At 37.4% G+C, this 24,600-nt stretch overlaps 2 protein-coding genes across 4 annotated transcripts in view; both read left to right on the top strand.

The window, feature by feature from the left end:
- Positions 1 to 10,116, top strand: part of LOC306765584 (adenylate cyclase 9) — a gene marked incomplete at both ends in the record, with an annotated part of 29,185 nt that extends 19,069 nt beyond the window's left edge. Inside the window, 9 exons of the mRNA XM_079253066.1 lie at positions 3,237 to 3,409; positions 4,620 to 4,730; positions 5,124 to 5,380; positions 5,553 to 5,655; positions 6,224 to 6,432; positions 7,222 to 7,381; positions 7,673 to 7,815; positions 8,008 to 8,031; positions 8,796 to 10,116. Of these exons, the coding sequence (XP_079109192.1) occupies positions 3,237 to 3,409; positions 4,620 to 4,730; positions 5,124 to 5,380; positions 5,553 to 5,655; positions 6,224 to 6,432; positions 7,222 to 7,381; positions 7,673 to 7,815; positions 8,008 to 8,031; positions 8,796 to 10,116 (2,501 nt within the window). The remainder of the gene's footprint in view (positions 1 to 3,236; positions 3,410 to 4,619; positions 4,731 to 5,123; positions 5,381 to 5,552; positions 5,656 to 6,223; positions 6,433 to 7,221; positions 7,382 to 7,672; positions 7,816 to 8,007; positions 8,032 to 8,795) is intronic.
- A 5,519-nt stretch (positions 10,117 to 15,635) lies between these two features.
- Positions 15,636 to 24,600, top strand: part of crebbpb (CREB binding lysine acetyltransferase b) — a 34,564-nt gene continuing 25,599 nt past the window's right edge. For 2 of the 3 annotated variants that reach the window (XM_079252780.1, XM_079252778.1), the window contains exons 1-2: positions 15,636 to 16,476; positions 21,106 to 21,728. In XM_079252780.1, coding sequence (XP_079108906.1) covers positions 16,392 to 16,476; positions 21,106 to 21,728 — 708 coding nt within the window. In that variant the 5' untranslated portion in view covers positions 15,636 to 16,391. The remainder of the gene's footprint in view (positions 16,477 to 21,105; positions 21,729 to 24,600) is intronic. The other variant, XM_079252779.1, reaches the window with a different exon arrangement.

Here is a 24,600-nt window from a genome sequence, read left to right as displayed (position 1 = left end):
TAACCTCATGACATTTTCCAATCAGGTCAAGGAAAAGTACTAGGCAAAAAGACCATTTTAGTCTGACTATTCAACTAGGTCATAATCTAGGCCTCTGCTGACTTGTCAAGCAGCAGACTTTTAGGAAGCTTGTCAAAGTGTGTTGTCCTACATACAGATCATAGCCTACTTGAATACTGTGGACTTGCCATTGTTAACGATGCTTGAGGTTTGGCATATAGTTTTGGAAGTAATTTCCTGCTCGAAAATGGCCCCGTAAGCCTATTATAACAAAAGCAATCCATTCTCGTAGAATTCTCCTGACCGACTCCTGTCTGGTGCCCATGTCTGATGGTGATCTAATATGCAACCATCCACCTGCTTAATCAGGAATATTTATGCCATCAAGTGGTTCATACTAAATCTCAAAACTTCAGCTTGTGAATCATTTTTGGTCGTGCTTATTATCAGCTCAATTTATTTAGGGAAGTCTTTCCATTTGACTGGCTTTTTACATTTCAGCATTTCTCAGTCAGTTAAATTTCTGTTTTTGTCCCCTTTTCATCAAAGGTAATAAAGCTGTACATTAGTTGTGCACATTTTAATCTGTAAGGATAATCACTTAATGTGCATCCTGCCTTAATACAAGCATCACCCAAAAAATACTTGATCCAGCAATCGCTCAATAGTTTGGAATAAAAATATGTATAGATATAAGGCCGGAGAATTTTCTTGCCTTATGATTGTGTGTGCAGGTCAGTTTGAAATGCTGTTTTATCTTTAATAAGCTGTTACACTGAGAGGGAATGGAGGTTGAATGGTCCAGTGATTCTTTTCAGATGAATTTGGCTTGGTCTGCTGTTTTATTTTTTTTTTTTATTATTTATTACTCTGCAGGCAGTGTTGCTGTTACAGCAGGACTTGCTTCAATTGTCATTCTAAATATATTATGACTTGCATATTTTGGTCACATGTCATCTTTCTACCCACTGTGCTTGAGACCATGCAGCATTATTTTAACTTCTCTGGCATTTAAATACACTATTAGATGTTTTACAGATGGACATGTTTACCTCTGGTACTTTCACAAGTTGAGACAACATTGTGTGTCAATGAAACTCAATTATCTTTTCAGCAGTATTGAGATAAAGGCAGAGAAAGGCAGGGGAAACTGAGATGGAGGGGGAAATAACCCTGCTGACCCATGAGCAGAATTCAGGGGGTTATGGTGGGAGGCACAGGGGGATTTGATTAGAGAAACTAATGAAATTAGTCAATGTCCTGTGTATGTGTTGTGCATTTGTGCCTTGGGTTCTCTCTAACACACCACAGTCACACATTTTCATTTTCACAGCCAGTCAGAAAGACTCCTCAGATTCCTGCTACCTTTTGCTCATTCTCTGTGCCATTCTGCATCACTGATGCAAAGAATTAGTTTGTTGTTACTGCCTTTTACTGGCTTTGTCCTATCCCCAAATCTCTCCTGGTTATCACCATAGCTAATGCAAGGCCATCTATGAACTCCTCTGCTATCTCTGTGTACTGGTGTTGTGCATTGATCTTTCTGAGAGTGTATCATAATGTCTTTGTCTATACATTTATCTCTTTACATGCATGTTGTTCATATTGAATCACATTATCTGTGCTCTTAAGTTTTGTTTGTGTATGATTCTCTTTAAAAATGAGAAGAATGTGTACCCATGTGTCATTGTGTGTGTCAGAGCAAAGCCCCAAGGTGGCTCAACAGAGGCAGTGGCAGACCTGTCTGAAGTACTTAGTGCAGACAATTCTCAGAGCCCGAGGCTACGGCTTTGCTGACAGTTGAATTATGTGGTTTAGCTCTTCAGTCTTCAGTATTTACCTGTGCAGTTGACAAACACACACAGAGACCTGTTATTGTGATTGTGTACTGTCACAATATAATAATCTAGACTCTAGAGGTTACTGGTCATCTAGCTCTCAGTAATAATAATAATATAATAATGATGATGATAATGATAATAAAAATTATTATTACATGCATTATCATTATGGTTAACAAATACAGTATAGTATTTTTATTACTGATGATGACATTATTATTACTTTTGTTATTGACCTATAGAGCTTTAAATGTTATATAACAATATAATGAAATACATGTGAAATAGTTAATGGTGTGTGGCAAGGAGGTGGAATTGATTAAGCAATGGCTCCTTCCCACTCCCTTTGGACAAACATGTTTTATATCTATTTTATAATCCTTTGATTTTGTTTTCTTGTGTTTAGTTAGTCTTTATGTTACAATAAAAAAGTTTAATTCAATTATGTGGACTAAAAGCCCATTTTATTAAGCCGTAAAACACTTTCTGTCAATTATATTCTATCATGGCACTGGTGAAATAGAAACACAAATGGCAATATCCTGGTGTGCCAGAGTGGAAAAGACTAGAATAATTTTTACTGAGGGTATGAAATGCACCATGTAGGGAATATCAAATCTCAGTGGAGCAGGAAACTATAGCCATCGCCATGTAACAACTTCCCAATTCCTTGTATTTCTTTTTCTTTTATTTTCTCTGAACTCCAGTAGCTTAGATATCTTGCAAACAAAAAAGAAGCCATGTGAGAGCAATGGAAATGTTAATGTTGATAGAAGTGGAAGGAAGCAGGTGTTCAAATATTTGCCTGTTGTGTCCAAAATGTGGTGTCTCATGGTTATTGGATGGGAGTATCAGAACTCCCCCACACACTGATGCACATGTACACATAAAAGATTAAATCTGTCATTGTGGAAAAGTCTAGATCAAGGAAACTGGTGGCAAAGAATCCAATGCCTTAAATTAATTATCAGGTTTTGAGAAGGTTTAGTTAAATTTGTGGGATGAACAGAAATAACTTTTAGAAAAAATATTGACCTTGGTGCACTTTGTGTACCATGCTCATCCCTAAAATGATAGAAATGGTTAAAAAAAAAAAAATAAAAAAAAAAAAATACAGACGCATACAATACATTTATATACTTATATATAGAGGGGAGCATGATTCATGTGTATGACCTTGTCTTTTACAAGTAGGAGAGATTGATATTCAGTGCTTTTCTTTCTTTAAAACCTGCTTATATAAGTCACTGAGGGAATTCATCTGTGGTAGTGCGCCTCTGCTGAGTCCCAATGCAAACCCATAACCAGCAGTACCGTCATAAAAGCTGTGATGAAAAAACAAACTTAGGCCTATTCCATTTACGCTATTTAGCAGTTTTTTTTTCCTCTGTCCAGGTCTGAAGACTTACCTGATCTCAGGCAGGAAAGTGGAGCCTCACTCTCACTGCAGCTGCTCCCAGATGGGTTTGTCTGGACTAGAACTTGCAGATCCTATGTGTCGCATGTCCAAAATGAGTACACCTGATGGAGCCCCTTCAGCCTGTGCCCTTCCCCCAGATGGGACCAAGGTGTGTAGTAACTAGCAGAGCACAGTAAGCAGCAATGGTGAAGAAGCATGTTTGGATTGTTTATCATTTTGCATCTCCACTGCCTGAGGAGGACTGCTAAGCTCTATTTTTCTACCACAACCTCTTTCCTGTATGTGGGTGTATCAGAAGCTTTTATAAATATTTTCTTTTTTTGCAAGCAAGAAGTGTTGATTTTGTATTGATTCAGTTCTGTATTATGTGCAGCCACACATTTCCATGTGCTCCGTGTAATTGGGTTATTGTAGCTGTGTGCATCCTTCATTGCTAGACTGTGTCTAAGCTCACTTTTTACATTTGATTAGCCTAACCTACATCTGTGTATTTACAAGACACTTCCATTTGTCTAGCAGCCTTGTTTATATTTAATCCCTAAAGTAATTTGAGAGTAAAGCATTAAGATCTTTTAAATTTGACAAGAAAAAAATGTTTTTCCTCCCAACTACTAATTGGTGTAATAAGTGACCTGAATTGCTAATTAACCTAACAGGTCCATCAAAGCTGTATTTACCTTTACAGCAAGGATTGCAGTGTTGTTGCTTTGGTAGAACAGAGAAGTAAGACTATAGAGAAATGATGGGAAGCAGAGGAATCAGTGAGGACGCTAATATGCTAATGAGCAAACTCAAGCGGGGGACTTTTCAAGTTTTTCTACCTACAACCGATGTACAGCTTTTTATTCTCTGCATTCCAGTTATGACTTATACTGAGCGACCTGGCATTTTTAAAAGAATTGATGACAATATAGTGTGTGAAAGGATCTGTAAGACCTATGTATAAATATTTGTTTGCACATTTAATATGGTAAGTAGGCAACCAGGAGGTGCCATCTATGCTTTGCACATTTTATTGCTCTTAATTGCTTAACAGTACCTTGTACTAACTGTATCTGTGTCATGGTCAGTTGCAGTACAGAGATCTGTCATTACCATGTGCACACTTGCATAAAATGAAAAATTGACCCAGAAAAGGACCATTTTTCTCTACTTTTTGTCATCTCTAATAACAAAGGCTGATATAGTGGGTGATATAGTCTTTTGCTATATCACCCACTAATATTATCCTCAGAAAAATGTGTCTCCAACTTTACATGTTTTCTCCTGAAAAATTCAATAATTCTCCACCTTTTTTCATATCCACATATTTTGTTTCTCCCCTTTTTTTTTCCTGTTCACCGCCATACGCCACAAAGTTCCCCTGTCTGTCCTGCAGCGTGAGCCTGATGGAAGGGGAGGATCAGCCTCTGGAGGAAGGAATGGTGCACAACGGCTGCCATGATGACCACAAAATTGGCAACAGCATGGTTAGGTTCTTGTCACCTGAAGCAAGCAAAAAAGAAGTCAAAATTGTTAAAACAACTGACATTCATATCTTGTTTAGAAAAGGCTCAAATATCTATCTTGTGTAGCACCTTTTATGCCATGGTAACTCTGTCTTATATTGGGGCATTTCATGCCCAGGAGCAAAAACAACAACAAAAAAAAAGGTCACATAAAGAGTTCAAAGAAATGGAGCTTCACTCATCCTAGATAAAATATCCACTGATTTGAATCATGAGAACTAAAGCACAGTCTTTGACTTTCATGTTTTCTTCATAAACTACTTACTGTTGCTGACCTACTCTCAAAACAAATATCTATTAACACACCTTCTTTCTTGGGAATTCATGATTTCTCTCAAACTGCTCCTCCTTTAGGACTCTTCAAATCTGAAGTGCTCCCCAGCGGTATCTGCTGGGCGCAGCCCCAAGGCTGTGAATGGCCTGCTCAGTCCTAAACTGGAAGCTTTGAATAACAGCCAGACTTCACTGTGTGAGATGCTGCAGGAAAAGGAGAAGAAGACGTGGAGTGGAGGAGCTATGGGCATGGACCACTCTGCACTCATCCCATTGCGATCTAAGAACTTCAGGGAGAGAAGTGATGCTCACTTTGTGGATGTTATTAAAGAGGACAGGTTATTATAACTCAAGAAAAGCTTTTTTACATAGTCTTAAGATTTGCAATCTTAATGCATGGACGCAGCTTTCCGTGTTTGATGGTAAAATGTATACTGATTTTTACTCAAATAATTACTATTTGGGTGTAAATTGGACATTATGTTTCAGTTTCCACTGTGTCTGTGACAGTCTTATGAAGGACTATTTCTACAAGCCTCCCTTACACAAGCTGAGCCTCACCTTCCTGGAAAGGAGCCTGGAGTCTGCTTACCGGATAAGCTACCAGGAAGAGGTGTGTATTTCTTGAAGCTTTGACATATTGATGCCCATATGCTTACTTGTATAAACAGCGTGGATGCATATGTGTGTATTTTTGAATTCTTTTGTTTGTGTGTTGTGAGATTGGACTATGACATACTCTAAGCGACCTCTGTCTCTGTGATCTGGCCATCATTAAGAGTTTAAGTAATGTTTGCCTTTTCATGATTCCAGCCATCCTGTTCTGGTTGTTTTTATGTGTGGGTATCTAAATCTCACGTCTGTGTCTTCCTCCTATTTCCCTTGTTTCCTTTTGTTTGAGTATTTTCTGTGAAGCCTGTTAGCACTATGTTAACGTCAGATGGGTCAAGACTGCGGCAAAGACAAATCTCTGCAGGACCTTAAAAGCAGTTTTGCGTTTGGTTGCAGTGTCCTCTGCTGGTGCAATCTCAGAAGTACATTTTGACTTTTTGCTTCTGTTGCAAGTGGAACGGACTGATCTCAGCTGAGACTCAATTAAAAGTTGTTAAGGAATTGCTTTCCATTCATTTCAGTATTGCTTCCGTCTCTACCTCTTTTGCTTTGTTTGTCTTGCCTCCCAGGTGGAGAACCAAGCAGCAGTACAGACATTTGCCAGCCCGACTTTCAGTTGTTTCTTGGACATGCTGCTGTGCTGTTTAGTATTTCTGGCTCTATCACTGGCATGCTACCTTCGGCCACTTGTTACCCAGCAAAATCTGTCCACACCAGCACTAACTCTGACAGCTGGAGCTGCACTGCTGGAGGTTCTGGCACTTCTGTTTGCTATTCGGTAAGATACTATAGAAAGAGTTTGGGTTTTAAAATACCAGTTTAACCATAGACATAATTTTAAGAAAGGTTTTTGAACAAATACTAAAATCTGTAATTTGTTAATAAATTTAAACCTTTTATTTAAGAGAAAAAAATTAGGCTTTGTTGAGCACCTCTTTAATTATGAAATATAAATTAATTTAATCAATACCAGCAGCACACAAAGTTGTAGAATAAGCAAAGAAATACAGAAAATTTAATATATAACACTATGCAAAGCAAGTAGCTTCATTTCTGAAAAGTAGTGGAGTCAAATCTGGAAAACTTTGATTTGTAAGTTTAATATCCCTGTTAGAGGGCACTGTTTAAGTACAAATGTTATTTACTTAATTTGGAAATTCTGTCAGGCATGTTAGTTAATGTGCAAATTGCATTGCATAATGCGTTCTGCTTACCTAAAGTGTATTTCAGGACAGATGAGAAGAGAGGGAATGGGGGCAGAAACCGATGGTAAAAAAAAAAAAAAAAAAAAAGATCACAAGTAAAGGTTCTCAAAGGAACTAGCTATAAATCTTTTTACTTATCAGTGGAACCCCTCCAATTTAACGTTTTAAATGGCTAGGCGATGTTTATGTCTGTCTTTCTCTTTTTCTCATATGATCTAAAAAAAAAAAAAAAAAAAGTAAATCACAGAGAGTTGTGTAATGTGTCTGTTCCTTTTTTAAAGTATAGCCGGACTGGGGTAAAACAATATGCTCTTAGTCATGGCAGTCATCATCAGTCATGGTTTGTTGTATTTCCTCTCCAGTATGGCTTTCTACCTGGACAGTGTGCTGAACTGCACTCGGGTCCTGATGAGAGCTGTGTCATCCTGGATTGCTCGTCATTTCATAGGAGCTGCTCTTGTGTCTTTACCCGCTGTAGCAGTCTTTTCCCATGTTACTTGTGACATGCATTTCTCCATTCAGGTGAGGTCAAGTTTTATGTTTTTCTTAGTTTGTAGTGGTAACATTGTTTGATTTAATTATCCTTACCTGTAGGACTATGACACTTGTAAAATTTAGATTTCTGACTGAAATACACATTTAACTTGTCCTTGAGCTGTGAAAAATATTTGAGATAAACCATTACCCTCCCTGAGCCGTCACCTTATCGTGGTGGAGGGGTTTGTGTGTCCCATTCAGAATGATTTTCATTTTTCATTGTGCTGATTTTTTTGATAATAATGTTACTCTCTGTGTGTCTCTTTTTGCCTTTAGTTTACCATGTTCATCTGCTGTGCTACAATCATAGCTATCATTCAGTATTGTAATTTCTGCCAGCTCTGCTACTGGATGCGCTCAACAATAGCCACACTGGTTGGGCTGACAATTCTTGTCCTGCTTTTCAGCTCCCCCTGCAGGTATGAAAAGGGAGAAAATGTATGAACATGTCATATTATTTCAAATAAGTGCTAATAATATGCCACTTAGTAGAAAAATGATGATGCAAATGATGATTAAAATATTTCAAAAGAAGCCAAAGTCATTTTATATTGGATTTCTTGATGTTCCTAATCCATTAATTGTAGTTATTTATTTTACATTTCTTTCAGAGTTGTTAAGAATTTGTTTTTCTGGTAAGGACTTTTTTTGTTAATATTTGGGCTCAAACTTTAGATTGAATCACAACTTTTTAATACTTGTTAAATAAGGCAAGTTTAATTGTATGGCACATTTCATGTACAAGATTTTTTTAAGCTGCCTGGCATAAAATATTCAAAGCATTACAGATGGTAATGAAAGTATTAAAAAGTAGTAAAAGGAAGAAACAAATAGCAAAATCATGATAAAATTATAAAATCCTAAATTAAATTTTTGAAAGCAAGAAAAGTTAAAAATGACTATTCAGATTTCAAGCGTAGGCCCATGAGAAAATGTTTTATCTTGGATTTAAAAGTGTCTACATTAGGTAAAAGTTTAATCTCCACTGGCAGTTGGTTCTACTTGTTTGCAGCATGACAACTAAATGCTGCTTCTCCATGTTTAGTCTGGACTCTGGCCTGGACAAGCTGACCTGAGGCTTTTTTAAAAAGCATCAGTAGTGCAGTGATGGAAAATTAAGAAAATAAATATGCACACCAGTTTTAAAAGTGGAAATTACATCATAGCTGACATCCAAAACCTTCTGCTAATGTTTCTTTCAAATATATTTAATTGAGTGATGTACTGAACTTAATTTTGTGGAAGCACACAAGTTGATTCTGTTTCTTGAGTTGAATATAATCCCATATCTCCACTCCTCTTCTTTTTCTTTAATATTTGAATTTACTAAGTGTAGAAAATGTATGATTGGATTTTTATGGTTTCTAAGTCTGTCCCTTTCTCTCTTACACTTAAACAGGTCTGATGGTCAGAACAGCAGTAGCAACGCCTCCTTTATTTTGTTTGAGAACCCAACAGATCCTGAACCACAACCCCACCCACAGGAACTTCTTGGTCCTGAGGTATGCATGGCCTTTTTCCTGCTCCTTCTGCTTGTCTGGTTCCTTAACCGTGAATTTGAGGTCAGTTACCGTTTGCATTACCATGGAAATGTTGAAGCTGATCAGCACCGCATAAAGATTCAGAACATGAGGGACCAGGCTGACTGGCTGCTTCGCAATATAATTCCAATCCATGTGGCAGAGCAGCTTAAAGTTACCCAAAGTTATTCCAAGAACCATGACAACGTAGGTGTCATATTTGCCAGTATTGTTAACTTCAGTGAGTTTTATGAGGAAAGTTATGAGGGAGGAAAGGAATGCTACCGTGTCCTCAATGAACTAATTGGCGACTTTGATGAGCTCCTGCGGAAGCCTGCGTTCACAAATATTGAAAAAATCAAGACCATTGGTGCCACTTACATGGCAGCAGCTGGACTCAATGCTCAGCAGTGTGCGGATGCAGCCCATCCTCATACACACCTTCGTGCTCTTTTTGAGTTTGCCCTAGAAATGATGCATGTAGTGGATGACTTCAACAAGAACATGCTTGGGTTTGGCTTCAAGCTGCGAATTGGATTTAATCATGGGCCTCTAACAGCTGGGGTAATTGGTACAACTAAACTTCTCTATGACATATGGGGAGACACAGTCAATATTGCCAGTCGTATGGACACAACAGGTGTTGAATGTCGTGTCCAGGTAAGTGAAGAAAGCTATTGTGTGCTCAACGGAATGGATTATGAGTTTGATTATAGGGGAACAGTTAATGTCAAAGGAAAAGGTCAAATGAAGACCTTCCTTTACCCTAAAAGCAGTGACAGTGGCCCCGTGCCTCAGTACCAGCTCTCGGTCTCACCAGAGATTCGAGCACAGGTGGATGGTAGCATTGGTCGATCTCCCACTGATGAAATCGCCAGCATGGTGCCGACAACCAGCACGACTGCAAGCTGTCCCAGTACTGTGGTGCCCAGTGCCAGCACTGGGTCCTCAAATGCAACAGGGCTTAGCCACATAAAAAACGCAGACACCAGTGAAAGACATCCTTCCATGGAGACTCCTCATGCCAACCGATCTATGTCTCACAGCAGCTTAACATCTGTACCTGTAACCAGTCTTGAAGGATCATCTTCTACCCAGCAGCAAACAACCCAAAATTCAACAAGGTCCCTTAAAGACACAAGGACGGACAAATGTGAGAATGACTGTGACAGTAATGCTGGAGAGTTAACAAGGCTGTAAGGATTTGTCACAATGGCACTTTTATCATAATTTCTCAACCCTTTAAACTCTTGTTCCTGCTAGCTGACACATGAAAGTGCTATATATTTGGTCCTATTTCAGGTAGAGGCTAAGGGAGGTGGATAAGACATGAGCCTTTTCGCATCAGCCAGGAAGCAGATTGTTTGTAGTTTCAAATGATTGGCTGATAATATCAAGGGTGCTTGGTAGACAACAAAGAGGGTGTCGGGCAAGAAAATAATGGAAATGCTAATTTTCCTCTTGCCTACTACAAACCCCATTGTCTGGCATTAAATTACTTGATTATATTTGCACCTTTAAACTTAATTATTTCTTTCAAATGTCATTTAAGTGCCTTTAGAATAGAATAGGATGTAAACCAAGCCTTTTTAAGTGAGAAATAAAAGGGAAAAACATAAATGTGAAAACTTTTTTCGTTTGGTTTAAAAAAAAACAAAACAACTTTTGTTACAGGTTTACTTTTGAACTATGTTTTTCAATAATATTCTTGCCTTTTTATCTAAAAGAAAGCAACAATGTAAGAGGCATCACAATATGTGTCAAATTAAAAAAATGTTGTTCCAAGACAGTAAAATCTGCACATAAATGCTCCAGAGCCTGCATACATGTTAAAACTTTAAGACTCCGTTTGAGAGCCACAGCTGAGACTAATCAATGTAGGCCTACAGTATGTGAGTATATTTGCATGCATGTAGTGTAGTGTCTGTATATGTAGTAGGGTCAATTGGGGTTTAATGAAGAGAGGTGCCTCGGAGTTACTATTAATGACTTAGTTAAACTGCAGGACTACAAACATGTCAGGAACCGTCTTTGACAGAAAAAAAAAACTTTTTTGCTGATGTGGCAGCTTTTTCTCTGGCCACAGTTGAGAGATTTGTATGTCCACTGAGTTGACTGCCTCAGCTACATTAAATCAGCATGCTTGCAGCATTGTAGGCTTCTAGTTTGCACCCTTCTCTCATGATCCAGACAGTTGTGAGAAACTGCCAACTATTGGCAAATAGATGAGTGAATGTCTTAAGCCATGACTATAGATGGATTAAGAAAACTGCCTAAGGATTGCAATGGATGACACTGTGTTAGTTGATAGTGCTTTGAAGACATTGATAATCAAAGTGGAATGTCATAAATGTGTTAAATTGTGTTACATGTTATATAAAACCTGAGCTGTTTATCTGAGGCACTCCTCTCTGCCATCTAGGATTTGAAAGACATTAATAGACGGAAGCAGCTTAATGCTTTTTCTGATAACAAATTTTCAACGGCATGAAACTTACTGTTATAGCACTGTAAATACAAATGCAGTGTACCAAGTGTATTTCATACCCATAGGTGTTTTTTGTCAAAATTTTTATCCATCATATTAAGCTTGAATATTGTACAGTTATATTGCCCTGTTTCCTCTGTCGCTGTTTCTCACCAAAAAGGATTGTGTGCTCAGAGACAAAAGGTTTTCTATGAACTTCACCTGCTTGTCTTAGTTTTGTTGCTCATCTTGAACAACGTCTCATACTTTTAACTGCCATTTACTAACCAGCTGTTCAGTCAAGAAGCAAACAAGTGTTGCAGAAAATAATTTTTAACTTTGCCATCTCTTATTTAACAATTTCTGTTCCTGTAAGATTCATCATTACCACTTATATAAAAACTTTCTTTATTTCTTTTGGCGTTACATCAGCCTGTGCCTTTTTTAAAAAAAAAAAATTCTTTTTTCTTTTCAAGCTCTTTCATTCCTAAATTTTCCTTGAAATATCACAAGAGTTGATTGCTATATTTTTGCTTATTTGATTGAATTCTGACAGTTCTCTGACTTCATAGAATTTGTACAGTGCCTTTTCTTGATGTGTACAATTAAATGCAAAGTTACATAACATAACACATCTTATTTTGATTTATAAAGGTTTTTCCTTCTTTGGTTACTCTTATTTGTATTGCTTTCCATAATTAGCTCGTTTATTTAAATATCCTAACAATAGAAGGGAAAATAACCATATTTTGCTCATGAGCACACAAACTTTGTTGCAGCCCAAAATGTTTATTGAAGTACAATAAAGGGAAAATAATCTTTGCTGTTAACTAAAGTGCTAGTAGAGGGCATGATTCTTGAGTGTTAAAAATATACTTTACATGTCTCTTTTTTTTTTCCCTTGGTAATTTTGATGTTTTTTTTTAAATATGCTTTTTGTGCTTACTGTATGTGTTGGTTTAGCTGGACGTATTGAGATGTAAGTGGCATTCTGAACCAGCAGAATAACACACCGGGAAAATAGTGATGCCAAAGAGTGTCATTGCCATCTCTTGAATTGTCTTTGAAGGTAACATCATTTTGATTTGCAAGTGGTGTTTTTCCAGAATCAGAAGTCAGTTTCATACTTGCTGTTTAAATACAATTGCACAAGGCACTAATTTCTTTTGTACATTAGGCCTTTCTACTGTATAGTATCTCAATATTTTCTATTATTTATAGACAAGCATGTACTATAGTACTGAATAGTTTAAAAAAAATGGATAATTTGAAAAATGTTGAAATTATATTTGTGGTTTATTTTTGTTTTCATGTGTGGAAATATGTATGAGTGTCAGTAAAAGTATGCATTTCTGTATTGGAAATTATGCTCTTAGCAAGAATGTGATTTGGAAATTTATTCAAGTTTTTTCATTGCAGAAACTCTGACATGCTAAAACACCAATTAACAGACATTTTGGTTAGTTTCTATTTGAAATATCCAAACAAACAGAAATACAGACATACTACACAATATTTGTTGTGGGGTAGTATTGGAGTAACTTGTTCTTGCTTCTACTCAATCTTAATGAATTGTTTTTCTTATTTTTTCTTCTTCTTCTCTGGGTATGTTTTTGTACATAGCACGTTAATAAATGAAGTGAAATTTAACATTGAATAAAGTCAGTTGCCAGTAATTGATCTCCAGTTGAATTTGCAGCTTGTAAACTAGAGTTGTGCTTTTAACAGTGATTGTAACTGATTACATTAACTCAAGTAGAGAATACTTTTTAATATACATGTTAGATTATACTTATCCTTTGTTATTGAATGAAAGAAATTATATTTCTTTGCTCTACATTTAAATCCAGCTTTACTTAATTCTTACTTTACTTTTTAACTTTTTAAAGTTTACAACAATCAAACTTATTCACTGTCATTTCCACTTTCATATAAACCAGTCAAGAATGCATTTAAGGGATCATCATAATGTAGTTATTTCAATGCATTACACTGGAGCTGTTCATTTTTATTAGAACTACTGGGGAAGAATGGTTGGGGTTTATGTATGTGTGCCCATACTATACTATACATAAAAAGCTTATTGGTGTCTGTGATGGCCTTAGTACCAACTCTACAACATCAACATACACTCAAAGCCAACTGCACAAGTTACCAACACACAAGTACCAACAATAGAAGATGCCCCGTTTGTTGCTTCTCTGCACATGCCTGAACCCTTTCAGTGTGATAATCACACAGTGGCCAGATGCATGGGTTTTGTAGTGGAAAAGTAACCATCCATTATCCATATAGATGATATTGAGCTGTATTCCAGGACAGAATAAAATATTGACTCACTGATCCAACTTCCTGAAGTATATAGCAAAGATACTAGAATGTCATTTGTTTTAGATTAATCTAGCCCAGTGGTGTTTAAAAGCAGCCAGATGATTGCAACTGTAACAAGTAATTTAAGTACTAGAAAGCAATTTAGCGGATGATTAGGACCTCTACAAATACTTTGGGATTTTACTTGCTAATGAAAATAGTGCAAAGAAGTTGGTCACAACAAAGTACCTACAAAAACTGAAAAGTGTCCTGCAGAGTTGGCTTAATGAAAAGAAAGTTCAACCTATCAAGATTTGTACCCTGTCAGCCATCTGATTCTCAAATAAAATAAAGGAGATAGAAGTCTCTAATATCAAGACAAGACAGCTCCTTGCAATGTATGGATGATTGCACCCAAAATCCAGCACCCTGAAACTACACTAAGTAAAAGGACGAAGGCTGTGGGCTAGTGAGTGTCGGAGACACAGTCCAGGATGAGACAAAGATCCAGGAGTACTTTCAGAAGACTGCCTCATTGTGATGAACTGCTAAGTAAATACCTCAGGAATTGAAATCTAGTATGGGGGAAGAGGAGGTGAAACTACAATGAAAGGATAAATCTCTGCATGGAATGTATGACCAACACCCTGAAGAAATAGCTGATATTGCTGTGGGACTGAGACTCTGATCATGGCTGCCTGATAAAGATAGAGGCCTTGGTTTACCAAACCCAACAGGACCATAGATGTATATGAAGATGTATATACCATAGATGCTAATGAAGAGATTGCAAATGATATTCCTGGGATCTGTTAGAGCCACTCATAGTTTGGAGGACCAATCTGTCCAGAGGAGGTAATAGGCAAGATATGGTGCAAAAACCCTCAGACTGCCAGGCTTTTGGAAGAGGACCCAAGCTTGAAAGAAGGGACTGTCTGTATGAAGGAGAAAGCACAAGTGTCTGTGTGTTTATATTTATTTTGAATGTTAAATGTATTTATTCAAATGTGAGTTCAGTTCAAAACTATATGGAGAAATATCAAATTTTTATATTTTTTGTTATTTTGCAAAGAAGCACTTTTTTTGTGGCTGCAAAATGAGTCCAAGTCCTATATTGGAATAGAATTATGTATGTCTGATCAAATAATGGGTCAGCTCATGATCATTTGACTGTGTTTGGCATATGGAATTATTGTCTTTCATTAGAATATCTTTTCATTTTATGGACCCAGTTGAGTACTTGGTTTTGGTCAGCTTAACCTTTGCTTTTCATGTACCTTTGCATGTACCTTACTTGAATATATCTCTGGTATTAATATATCATTGGAGTGACTTTTCAAATTTTCAAAATACTTTTCTACAAGCAACAATACTAATGCATACTGCGTATTACTTATAATTTAATTTTAATTTTAATTTTTTCCCCTGGACATTTCATGTAATGATTGGTATTAGGGTTATGTTTTAATGATTGTGGTAGACCATTGGAGGTAAGGGTAAAATGATTACCTCACAATATAGTTTGTGAAGTTGTAATAAATTATAAATACTAACTGAAATTTGAATTATTTCTTCTTTAATTGTAATTATTTCATTATTATTTAGAGATGTGTTGGGAATAAAGGACATATAAAGCACCTGTTGGTTATCGTTACTCTTAAGGTTAACGTGAAAATGATCTTTCCCTCGGGTTAAGATACTTAAACATGTAGAAATGCTCTGAATATTTAAAAAGTCTGAAACTGCAACAGTACGAATGAAATTTTTCTTCTATTACACCTCTGGAGGCAACTTCATATACGTCTACATGACGCACGGTGGGACACAGGTTTACGTCAGGGCGTCAGACACAACACCTCCCCCTCCAACCCCCACGGTCTATCTGGGAAGGAAAAAAAAAAACTTTTTTTTTTTTTTTTTTGTATCGGAGGAATCAACAGCCGCCATCTTGACGCGGCTCAGAATCGGGATTTCGGGGGGAGCATTAATTTTAAAAACCCATCGGAGCCACCCAGACCCGGCTAATACGGCTTTTTTCCCAACAGAAAATCGAAGTGTTAGTTCTTCCGCTGAGAATTAATCCTAACATGTGAGGGGAGCATGTCTTTTTGTCGTCACGAAAGCTCACTGTATATTTGATTTCCCTTTTAGACAGCGCCGCTTCTTGCCGTATCTCCGTCCATAGACGCTGTATTTATCGACAGACAGCAACGAAAAAAAATATCCACCACATAGAAAATATTTCGGGAATTTTTTTCTTTTTATTAGAGCCAAAAAAGGATTTTATAACTGCTCGTTTCGACAACGAAAAAAATGATTCTGTACATACGTGAAACTAGCGATCTTCTGGGAAAGCGATTTGCGTACGCATCGTGTAATATTTTATAGAAGATTTTTTATTTATTTTAGCGAACCGAAATAAATTTTGGACGTAATTATTGAGGATAATTATGTGGGTGTTGGGTGTTGGATTATCATGGGTTGATCTTCGGTGGCGAAGCGTGGCGCTGTTGCCTCTCTTTTGAATCCCATCTCTCCAGGCAGCGTTTTGCCTGTCTGCCAGAAAAAGGGAAAATCTTCTGAAATTTCTCCTTTACGTGCGGCATTGGGAAAAGTTATCTATTTCTACGACGACGTGGGGCTGATCGTGCTTCTATTTTCCTGCATTAGCAACCATTCATAATATTCACCGATCAGGATGGCTGACAATCTGCTGGATGCGGGACCCCCCACTGCAAAGCGACCGAAGCTCAATTCACCCCTCTCTGGATCAGACGGCCCAGGTAAGACGGGACACGACTTAACGCACTAAGGCTACTTTGATGGCATAGGCAGTGTAGTTTGCTGTATACAGAAATCTTCCTGCTAAAATGAAAGAAAAATAAACTCATCAACGCATTCAGAGGATACCCAGATGCCATAGAAAAACTGTACATGAAGTTCCTATAAGACTGTTGATGAAATATCTGCTTAGAAAGTTATAGTATGAAGAAAATGCAGATTCAGACGACCTCTCCGTCACAAGGTGCGACTGCTCAACAGGCACAATTTAACTTTGAACTTGTAAGAATGAAAATAAATTAATAAGCCCAGAATCTGATGTACAGGTGAGTCACATTTTGACTGGATAGTTTGTGGTCTTGAGTTTTGGTTTTCTTATGGTCTCACCTTTTAAGTAATTCTCATACACTTTAATGCTTGAGTATTTTAAAATTAATTCCCATTCAAGCTATACAGACAAACGATTTTTGCTCGTCCCTGAAACAGACGAAAATGCTGCCCATGGTCTGTTGAGTTGGTTTGGATTGTTTTCTCTTCTCGTCGACATTAAGACTGTCCAGATGTTCACTTCAGCCTGTTTAGATAGGTAAACCCATGCAGTGAAAAATGACCCCTTTTTAACTCGAATCAAGAAGCAATGCCAAAAAAGTAAAAAATAGCCATCATTTTGGATACAATCATCAACATATCTGCTTATGGGTGACATACCTGGTGAAGGTGTAAGTCATTAATACAATCACAATATTGACTTAGTAGAAAACATTCAGATGTTTTAAAGAACCAGTGATTGATGCAAGATGATATACATGCTAATTTAACTCAGTCACTTCCATTCATCTCAAATCACAAAAGCTAAAATATTATAATTTATCTTTATTCTACCGCTTCCTCGGGCAAAACTATTTGTCTATTTTTTTTTATCTTTACTTTTGCCTAATACATAATGCCTGAAATCATGTTACATGAACATTAGTTGTTTGTTTTCTGTTCAAACATTTTCTTTTCTTAAGAAAATTAAAATGAATACTTTTTGTTCCTCAATTTTTTTTATTTATGCAAATGTGAGATAATTTGAACAGTAACAAACAGATTTAAGACAGAAAACCACAGATGCCTCTTATAATCTGATATTATTGATTTTATCTCATAGACAAGAGTATTTAGGCATATCTTTGTGGTAGCCAAGAAAATATGACAGAGTTGACGACATCTTATCACCCCAAATGAAGTTTTGAGTAACTTTTTGAGTGATGAGACTTGAGACACAACTATTTAAACTATGGTGGACCTTTATTTGACTGAATATTGATCAACATATCTAGAGAGTATTTAGACAAATACATAGACAAATATACAGACAAAAGTATTTAGGCATATCTTTGTGGTAGCCAAGAAAATATGACAGAGTTGACGACATCTTATCACCCCAAATGAAGTTTTGAGTAACTTTTTGAGTGATGAGACTTGAGACACAACTATTTAAACTATGGTGGACCTTTATTTGACTGAATATTGATCAACATATCTAGAGAGTATTTAGACAAATACATAGACAAATATACAGACAAAAGTATTTAGGCATATCTTTGTGGTAGCCAAGAAAATATGACAGAGTTGACGACATCTTATCACCCCAAATGAAGTTTTGAGTGATGAGACTTGAAACACAACTATTTAAACTATGGTGTACCTTTCTTTGACTGAATATTGATTTTTACTGGTTTAAGACCATAGTACCCATGGTCCAGTTGCCAGCAGAAAGTTGTAAAAAAAAAAAAAAGTCTGATCTGCTAACAATGTACCATCTAATTTAACTATACAGATTTTAGAGCAAATGTTTGCAGTCACCTTAATTTAATAAGCAACAGCTGTCTCCTAAAACAGAAGGGATTGTTATTATCATTATTATTTATTTTTTTTTTTTCATTAGGTCTGTCTTGGTACTTTGAGGTTGTTGCAATATTCAGCATTACTATTTAACATTAGTGTCCTAAAAGTCAAATCTCTTTATGTAGTGGAATTGATATGATGTATCACAAATATATTAATAATAAATGATTTAAAAAAAAATTGCTTTTTTTTTTTTTACTGATGATTCAGACTTGACTGTGTATGTTAAATACTCTTAGTGTTTCTATCATAATTTCATTAAACTCACAGTTCAGACTGCATTTATACATGTTTTTTTAAATTACCCTACTTGAATGCAACAAATGTGGTTATATTGAATTTTAACATTAAATATCTAGTCCAAATATTTCAATCATTATTGGCAGTTGGACAGATGGCAAAGATGTCCTTTTACCACACGGACCCTCCTGCATGCAAAGCTATTTCTAACAGGCACAGATTAGCCAGTCTTTAATGTTTTTGAATGTCTGACACTTCTTTATGGTTCTCTGGTCTTGTGTCAGTATGTGTTTTCACCCGTGGCCACAGGCCAGTGTTAGGCTTGTTTTCATTTTTATGGTTGAGTAGGCTTGTCAGTACCACAGGCGAGACTCTGACACTCTCCAACCTGACTTCGTACCTAGCAAGCTTTCTCTTTCAAATTTTTGGGCTGTGTGTATGAGAACCAACCCCTGGGTAAACATTGTTCAGCAAGATTAGCATCTGAATACTTTAAAAACAGCCAAGTGTTTAAATGTTGCCTTTCGCCAGGCTGGTAAAAATTGGGAAACAAAACTTTGGATCTACTGGCTAATGTCTCTATTGAGGTGGAACTGACTGAGATGAAGAAGAAGGTGGGTGGTACCAGATGCTCAGCCCCAGTGTGTACACCTTGTCTTCAGAGATGACCCAGCTGCACTTAATAAATATTCACCTGCATGATATTAACTCTATTAAAATTTTACCAGCAAAACAGTTTTTGTGGGAGTATCGTCCTAAGAGAACAGCTAATTTAACTAAGTGACCTTGCCCATCACAGCTGTGGCCCACAAATTAGGCTTGTGGTTCCAGCAGATTAAAAGAACAACACTGGAAATCTCTGTCCAAAACAGTCTTGGCTTAATGCAATAACTTGCATGGAACCGTCGAGTAGACGACCCTGGCTAACATGTTAGCCCAGTTTACCAATAAAGGCTGTCGGCATAATTATAGCAACAAAAAAGATTTCTTGGCTAGATATAATTATTTTTCCCTACTCTTGTGTTGACATACAACCATTCCTTTCTTGATTGTCAGTATAAGATTTGGATAATGTCGGAGAAACTATTCCAGACTAGAGCTGCTCGATTATGACAAAAATTATAATCACGATTATTTTGACTGATATTAAGATCTTGATTATTTAACACAATTATCCAGTATCCATTATAACTGTCTAATGCATGGTTCCGAGTTGTTTAATCTGCTTTTATTGCTTATATAGAAACTATTTTACGTTGGCCTCGATGTACGTTTTATGCCAAACAACCGCTGTCAGGCTACAGCGCGTTTTTCTCATTCAGCTGTTAAAAGACAGCTGATCTAAACCAGCTGATTAATGCATTGCTATGGTAACGCCCCATAACGGAGGGATATTACAGTGACTTAACTTGCCGAACTATGTATACGAAAATAATGCAGCTAGTTCTCACTGACAATGTTATAAACTATGTTTTAGTAAACTTCCACAACCTACAGCAATTATTCTACATTGATCTGCAGCCGGAGCCGACTGAGACTGGTTGCCTGGGAGTGTTTTAGGACGGGAGGGGCTCCCGCTGCTTGTTCCTTACAGTAACTGCAGAACAATATGTGCCTTCAAGTCAGTCGCCAAAACACCAGGTCCAATAACTCCAGTAAAAGTTGCTAGATTAGTCTCTTTTAACAAAAAAAAGTCGCCAGATTTGGCGAGAAACTCAACAAGTTGGCAGCAGTGTCTGAATGAAACCAAAGCGGCTGTGGGAGGAGTTTACAGCACAGCGCTGCAATGCAAGCGACGCTGGACTGGCAACTGAAGACAGCAGGAGAGGAAACAGTAAAAAGAAAAATAATTGCACCCTTTTATTTTTATGATTGTTGAAAACCCAGATCGTAGTTGAGATTAAAATCCGATTAATCGCAAAGCCCTAGACCAGACCAAAGCCAGATTTATTCTTCTACATATATGTGTTCAGCTACTTGAAAATTTTAGTGTTATAAAGCTCACCCCTATTTTATAAATGGGGCTACACAGTGGTGTGGTGGATAGCACTGCGGCCTCACAGCAAGAAGGTTGAAACTTGGCTGCGGGGAGGTTTAAACAGTGGCATGTTCTCTTCTTGTATGTGTGTGTTCTCTCCTGGTTTATATTCCCCCAGTCTGTCTTCATTGTATTATTTCAGAGCTGGACATTACTAGTCCAGAAAGTAAAAATTTTGTCTGACAGCTGTTCCTAACCATTTACTAAACCAGCTGAATTGAATTGGCACAACTCCTCTTCCATGTAGATGAGCCTGTTTGTGAAAACATGTTATAAAAGCACAGGTAGATCCAAAAACATGGTAGGACTTTTACTTTGTGGCACTTAGATTATACACATCTGTATTAAAATAAAAAAAGGGGGAGAGAAAAATATATACGTGTATGTGTGTGTGTCTTCATATAATTCCATTAGTAATCATGTCATTAATTTGTACTTTCTCTCTTTATCTCTCTCTGTTTAGATCTTGTGTCCCTGTTTGATCTGGAAAATGACCTTCCAGATGAGCTCATCCCTAATGGAGATATGGGAATGGGAATGCCATCCAATGGTGGCCCAGGGGCAGGGGGCCCTGGTCTCAACTCGCTTGTTCCGGATGCTGCTGCCAAACACAAGCAGTTGTCTGAGCTTCTGCGACCAGGGAGTTCTTCAATCTTAGTAGGTGGTCTTAATTCAGCTAGCCCCCAACAGGGAGGGATGGTAGGAAGCCAGCTAGGTGCTGTACTGGGTAAAGGCCCTTTAGGGCAGGGCTCCCCTAATCATCAGTCTCCCCAGGGCCAGAAAGGAGGAGCCTCTGCTGGGCAAGGTAATGGAAACACAGGCATGGGTTTTAACCAGGCCATTTTGAACAGTGGCCAAGGTCATGTCCTAGGCCAGACAGGACAAGTTATCAATGGAACTATGGGACCAGCAGGCCGAGGAAGAACTGGGCCTGGCATGCAGTACCCGGGCCAAGGAATGCAGGGGCCACAAGTTGGTGCTGGACCTGGTGTTGGAGGCAGTGTGCTGGCAGAGACTCTCACTCAAGGAGGGCCACAGATGGCACACAATACACTGAGTGCTCAGCAAGCTGGAAACATGAATAAGGTAAGATTATAAATTATGCTTGGTTAATCCGCCAGGTAATCATCTTTTTTGTTTACTATAGTAACAACGGGTTTGAAGCTGTGGAACATGTAAAATACCAAAGAAATACTAATGTACATGATGGCCGATTGAAAAAACGTTTATGAAGGAATAGTTTTGCAGATGGTGGCTAAAGACCATTTCTGTCTTCATCCTTTATGACTGATTATTGGTCACGTGGCATTTTGGCAGTGGCCTTGTGGCTAGAGGCAACATAAGGCTGAGTCTACAAATTGCACTGGTAGTACAGCTCACCCAGAATGGTGTTTACATCTGGGTATCTGATACATCTGATATAAGGTGGTGACATAATTGTTTCCTCCCATTGATAAAGATTTATTTTAAATAAAAACATGAAAATTATGGCATGACACTGAAATATGCTGGCTGTTGCTTTGGGCTACACTTTCTGATAGTTTGGCTTTCTGAGATTATAAAACCTGGAATAGAGTTAGTTGGCAGCTATCTTTTAGTTTGTAAACTCAGTTGATCACATTTCTTTTAGACTATGTAGACTATGTTACTGGATTTGTTATGCATTTAAATAGTAGTTAAGAAAAACACAAACAAAATCAATCTTTCAGTTCCTGATCTGCAGGACATTGGTCAGTTTTAGTTCTCAGCCATGCAGTCTGTGTTCCATACTGTTTGAAAATCAGTGCAAACACTAAAGATGTAAAAATAAATTAGTTTCTAACATGGCACCGCTTTACAGAGTTGTATATTTGTGAATGAAATGCAGTTTGCACTATGACATCTGAATGGTATTTTCTTTGTGAATATCGATGCTGCACTTTCATACACTTTGAAGTGTGATAAAATGTTTCACTCTTTGTCTGAGAGATACAGGGCTTTGCGGTGTGGCAGGAAGCCAAGCCACCTGACATCACTAATGAAAAAAGCTCCTCCTTTCCCACACGCGTGTACACCTTTACACCTAACTTAAAGTTTTTGTTTATGGTTAAAGGTTCACGATCCTTTGCCCTGTTTACATGACCCTCATTTGATATCTGGGAATAGGGCTGCAAATAACGACTATTTTAATAGTCGACAAGTCACTGACTACTGAAACTATTAGTCAACTAGTCGGATAATTTCTTTTCTTTTTTTTTTTTTCTTTTTCTTTTTTCTTCTCTAATTATGTGGCAAATGATAATAAACAGAAGAAAGATGGGTATTTCAATAAAAAATATCTATTTTAATCAACTTCACTGCTGATAGGTGAGTTTACAAAAACCTGTATTATAAAACCATCTGACAGAACAGTGCTCAGTCAGTATAGACATAAATCCATAAATAAATAAATCTCTGTCCATTTTATAAGGACAAAGAAATGTTTTGTTTTTTTTAAAATAGCAAATAAATAATAATAAAATCAATTACACACTTTTCTTTTACTCTAAACCAAGGCCAGGTACATTAGCAGCAGTAAAACAGTAAATAAAACTTGTTTTGTGAAGTCCATTCAGTGGTCAACTGCACAGTTTTGAATATTTGACCTAGTTATTTCAAATTTAAGATGAAACTTTTTCCGCATCAGGCCGGAGTTGTGCACATGACAGGGTCTGTGTCTTTAAATGCCCAATTTTGTATACATTTTTATATTTTATCACCACCTCTATCGCCTATTCATTAACTATCCCTTCAACCTTGCATTAGTTGAAATTTGGAAATGACAACTTTCCACTTCATGCTTTTCCCGTTAACCCTGCTCATTTCAAATGTCCGGCCAACCATACAATACTTCTCAGAGCCCCACGAGCTTGGCTGATACCTCAACAACAAACCACAAGAGATTCCCACTTACATACGTGAGAGCAAAATTACATCATAGGAAAAAGTTCTCGCTTCTCGTGGAATATGTAACAGGCTTTATTGCAAACTGCTCTTCCTAATTCTTTTTTTTAGTTATACCATTGAAGACCACAAAGAAGTACCACTTTTATTTTGATTATAATTTTGAAGCACCCGCTCAACACAAGCATACTACTTCACTTTTTTGACAGATGGGGGGGAAAAGAAAGATGGAGTGCCAGAGTGAGCGCCTCTTCTCCTCCAGTTCCTTTTGGATCTTGTAAATTTTTACTGCCAAGACATGGTAGTACTCATCCTAGTGAGAACTTGAGGAAAGACAATAGACAGACAAGACATGTTGTCAAACTTTACTTCTTAATGTTACTCTCAATCCAGATTTAGATTCTCTGATCACTTGTCACTTGACAGAAGCTTAGGGTGCATTCCAGAGCTGAACAATTAATTGTTAAAAAAAATCGCGATATCGATTCACACTTGTGTACTATCTCATTTTCAAATGATGATGATTTAAAAAAAAAAAAGACCACGAATGTACTGCATTTTGAACTGGGACATCACCTGCATAAAAACAATCGCTCCTTCTTTCTCCCTTAACAAACGACAACGACAGATCCTACCATGTGACGCAGCTGCCGACTGGTAGGAAAAAACTCGCCGACTTCCTCGCTAAATCTAACAACTTTTTTTTATATAAGCGACGAGCGCCAGATCTAGCGACTTTTACTGGAGTTATTGGAGACGTTTCTGGTGTTTTGACGACTGACTTGAAAGCACATATTGTTTAGCAGTGACTTTCATGAACGAGCAGCGGGAGCCTCTTCCCGTCATTAAGCACTCCCAGGCAATCAGAAGAGCAGAGAGGACACCGGCACAAGTCCGTGTGCACATCAAAATGAATAGTGCATGTGCAAATCCACCACTCGCCCCACCCATTGTCTCTGTTTGGTCCATTTAGATTGTTAATGTCCAGTTTAAACTGTGTCCAGTAAGTAGTTTAAAAAGTTATGTTTTTGCCAAT

The sequence above is a fragment of the Telmatherina bonti genome (assembly GCF_933228915.1).
Source record: "Telmatherina bonti genome assembly, chromosome: 14".
In the NCBI taxonomy this organism is placed as follows: Eukaryota; Metazoa; Chordata; class Actinopteri; order Atheriniformes; family Telmatherinidae; genus Telmatherina; species Telmatherina bonti.
This window is presented reverse-complemented; position numbering and strand designations above follow the sequence as displayed.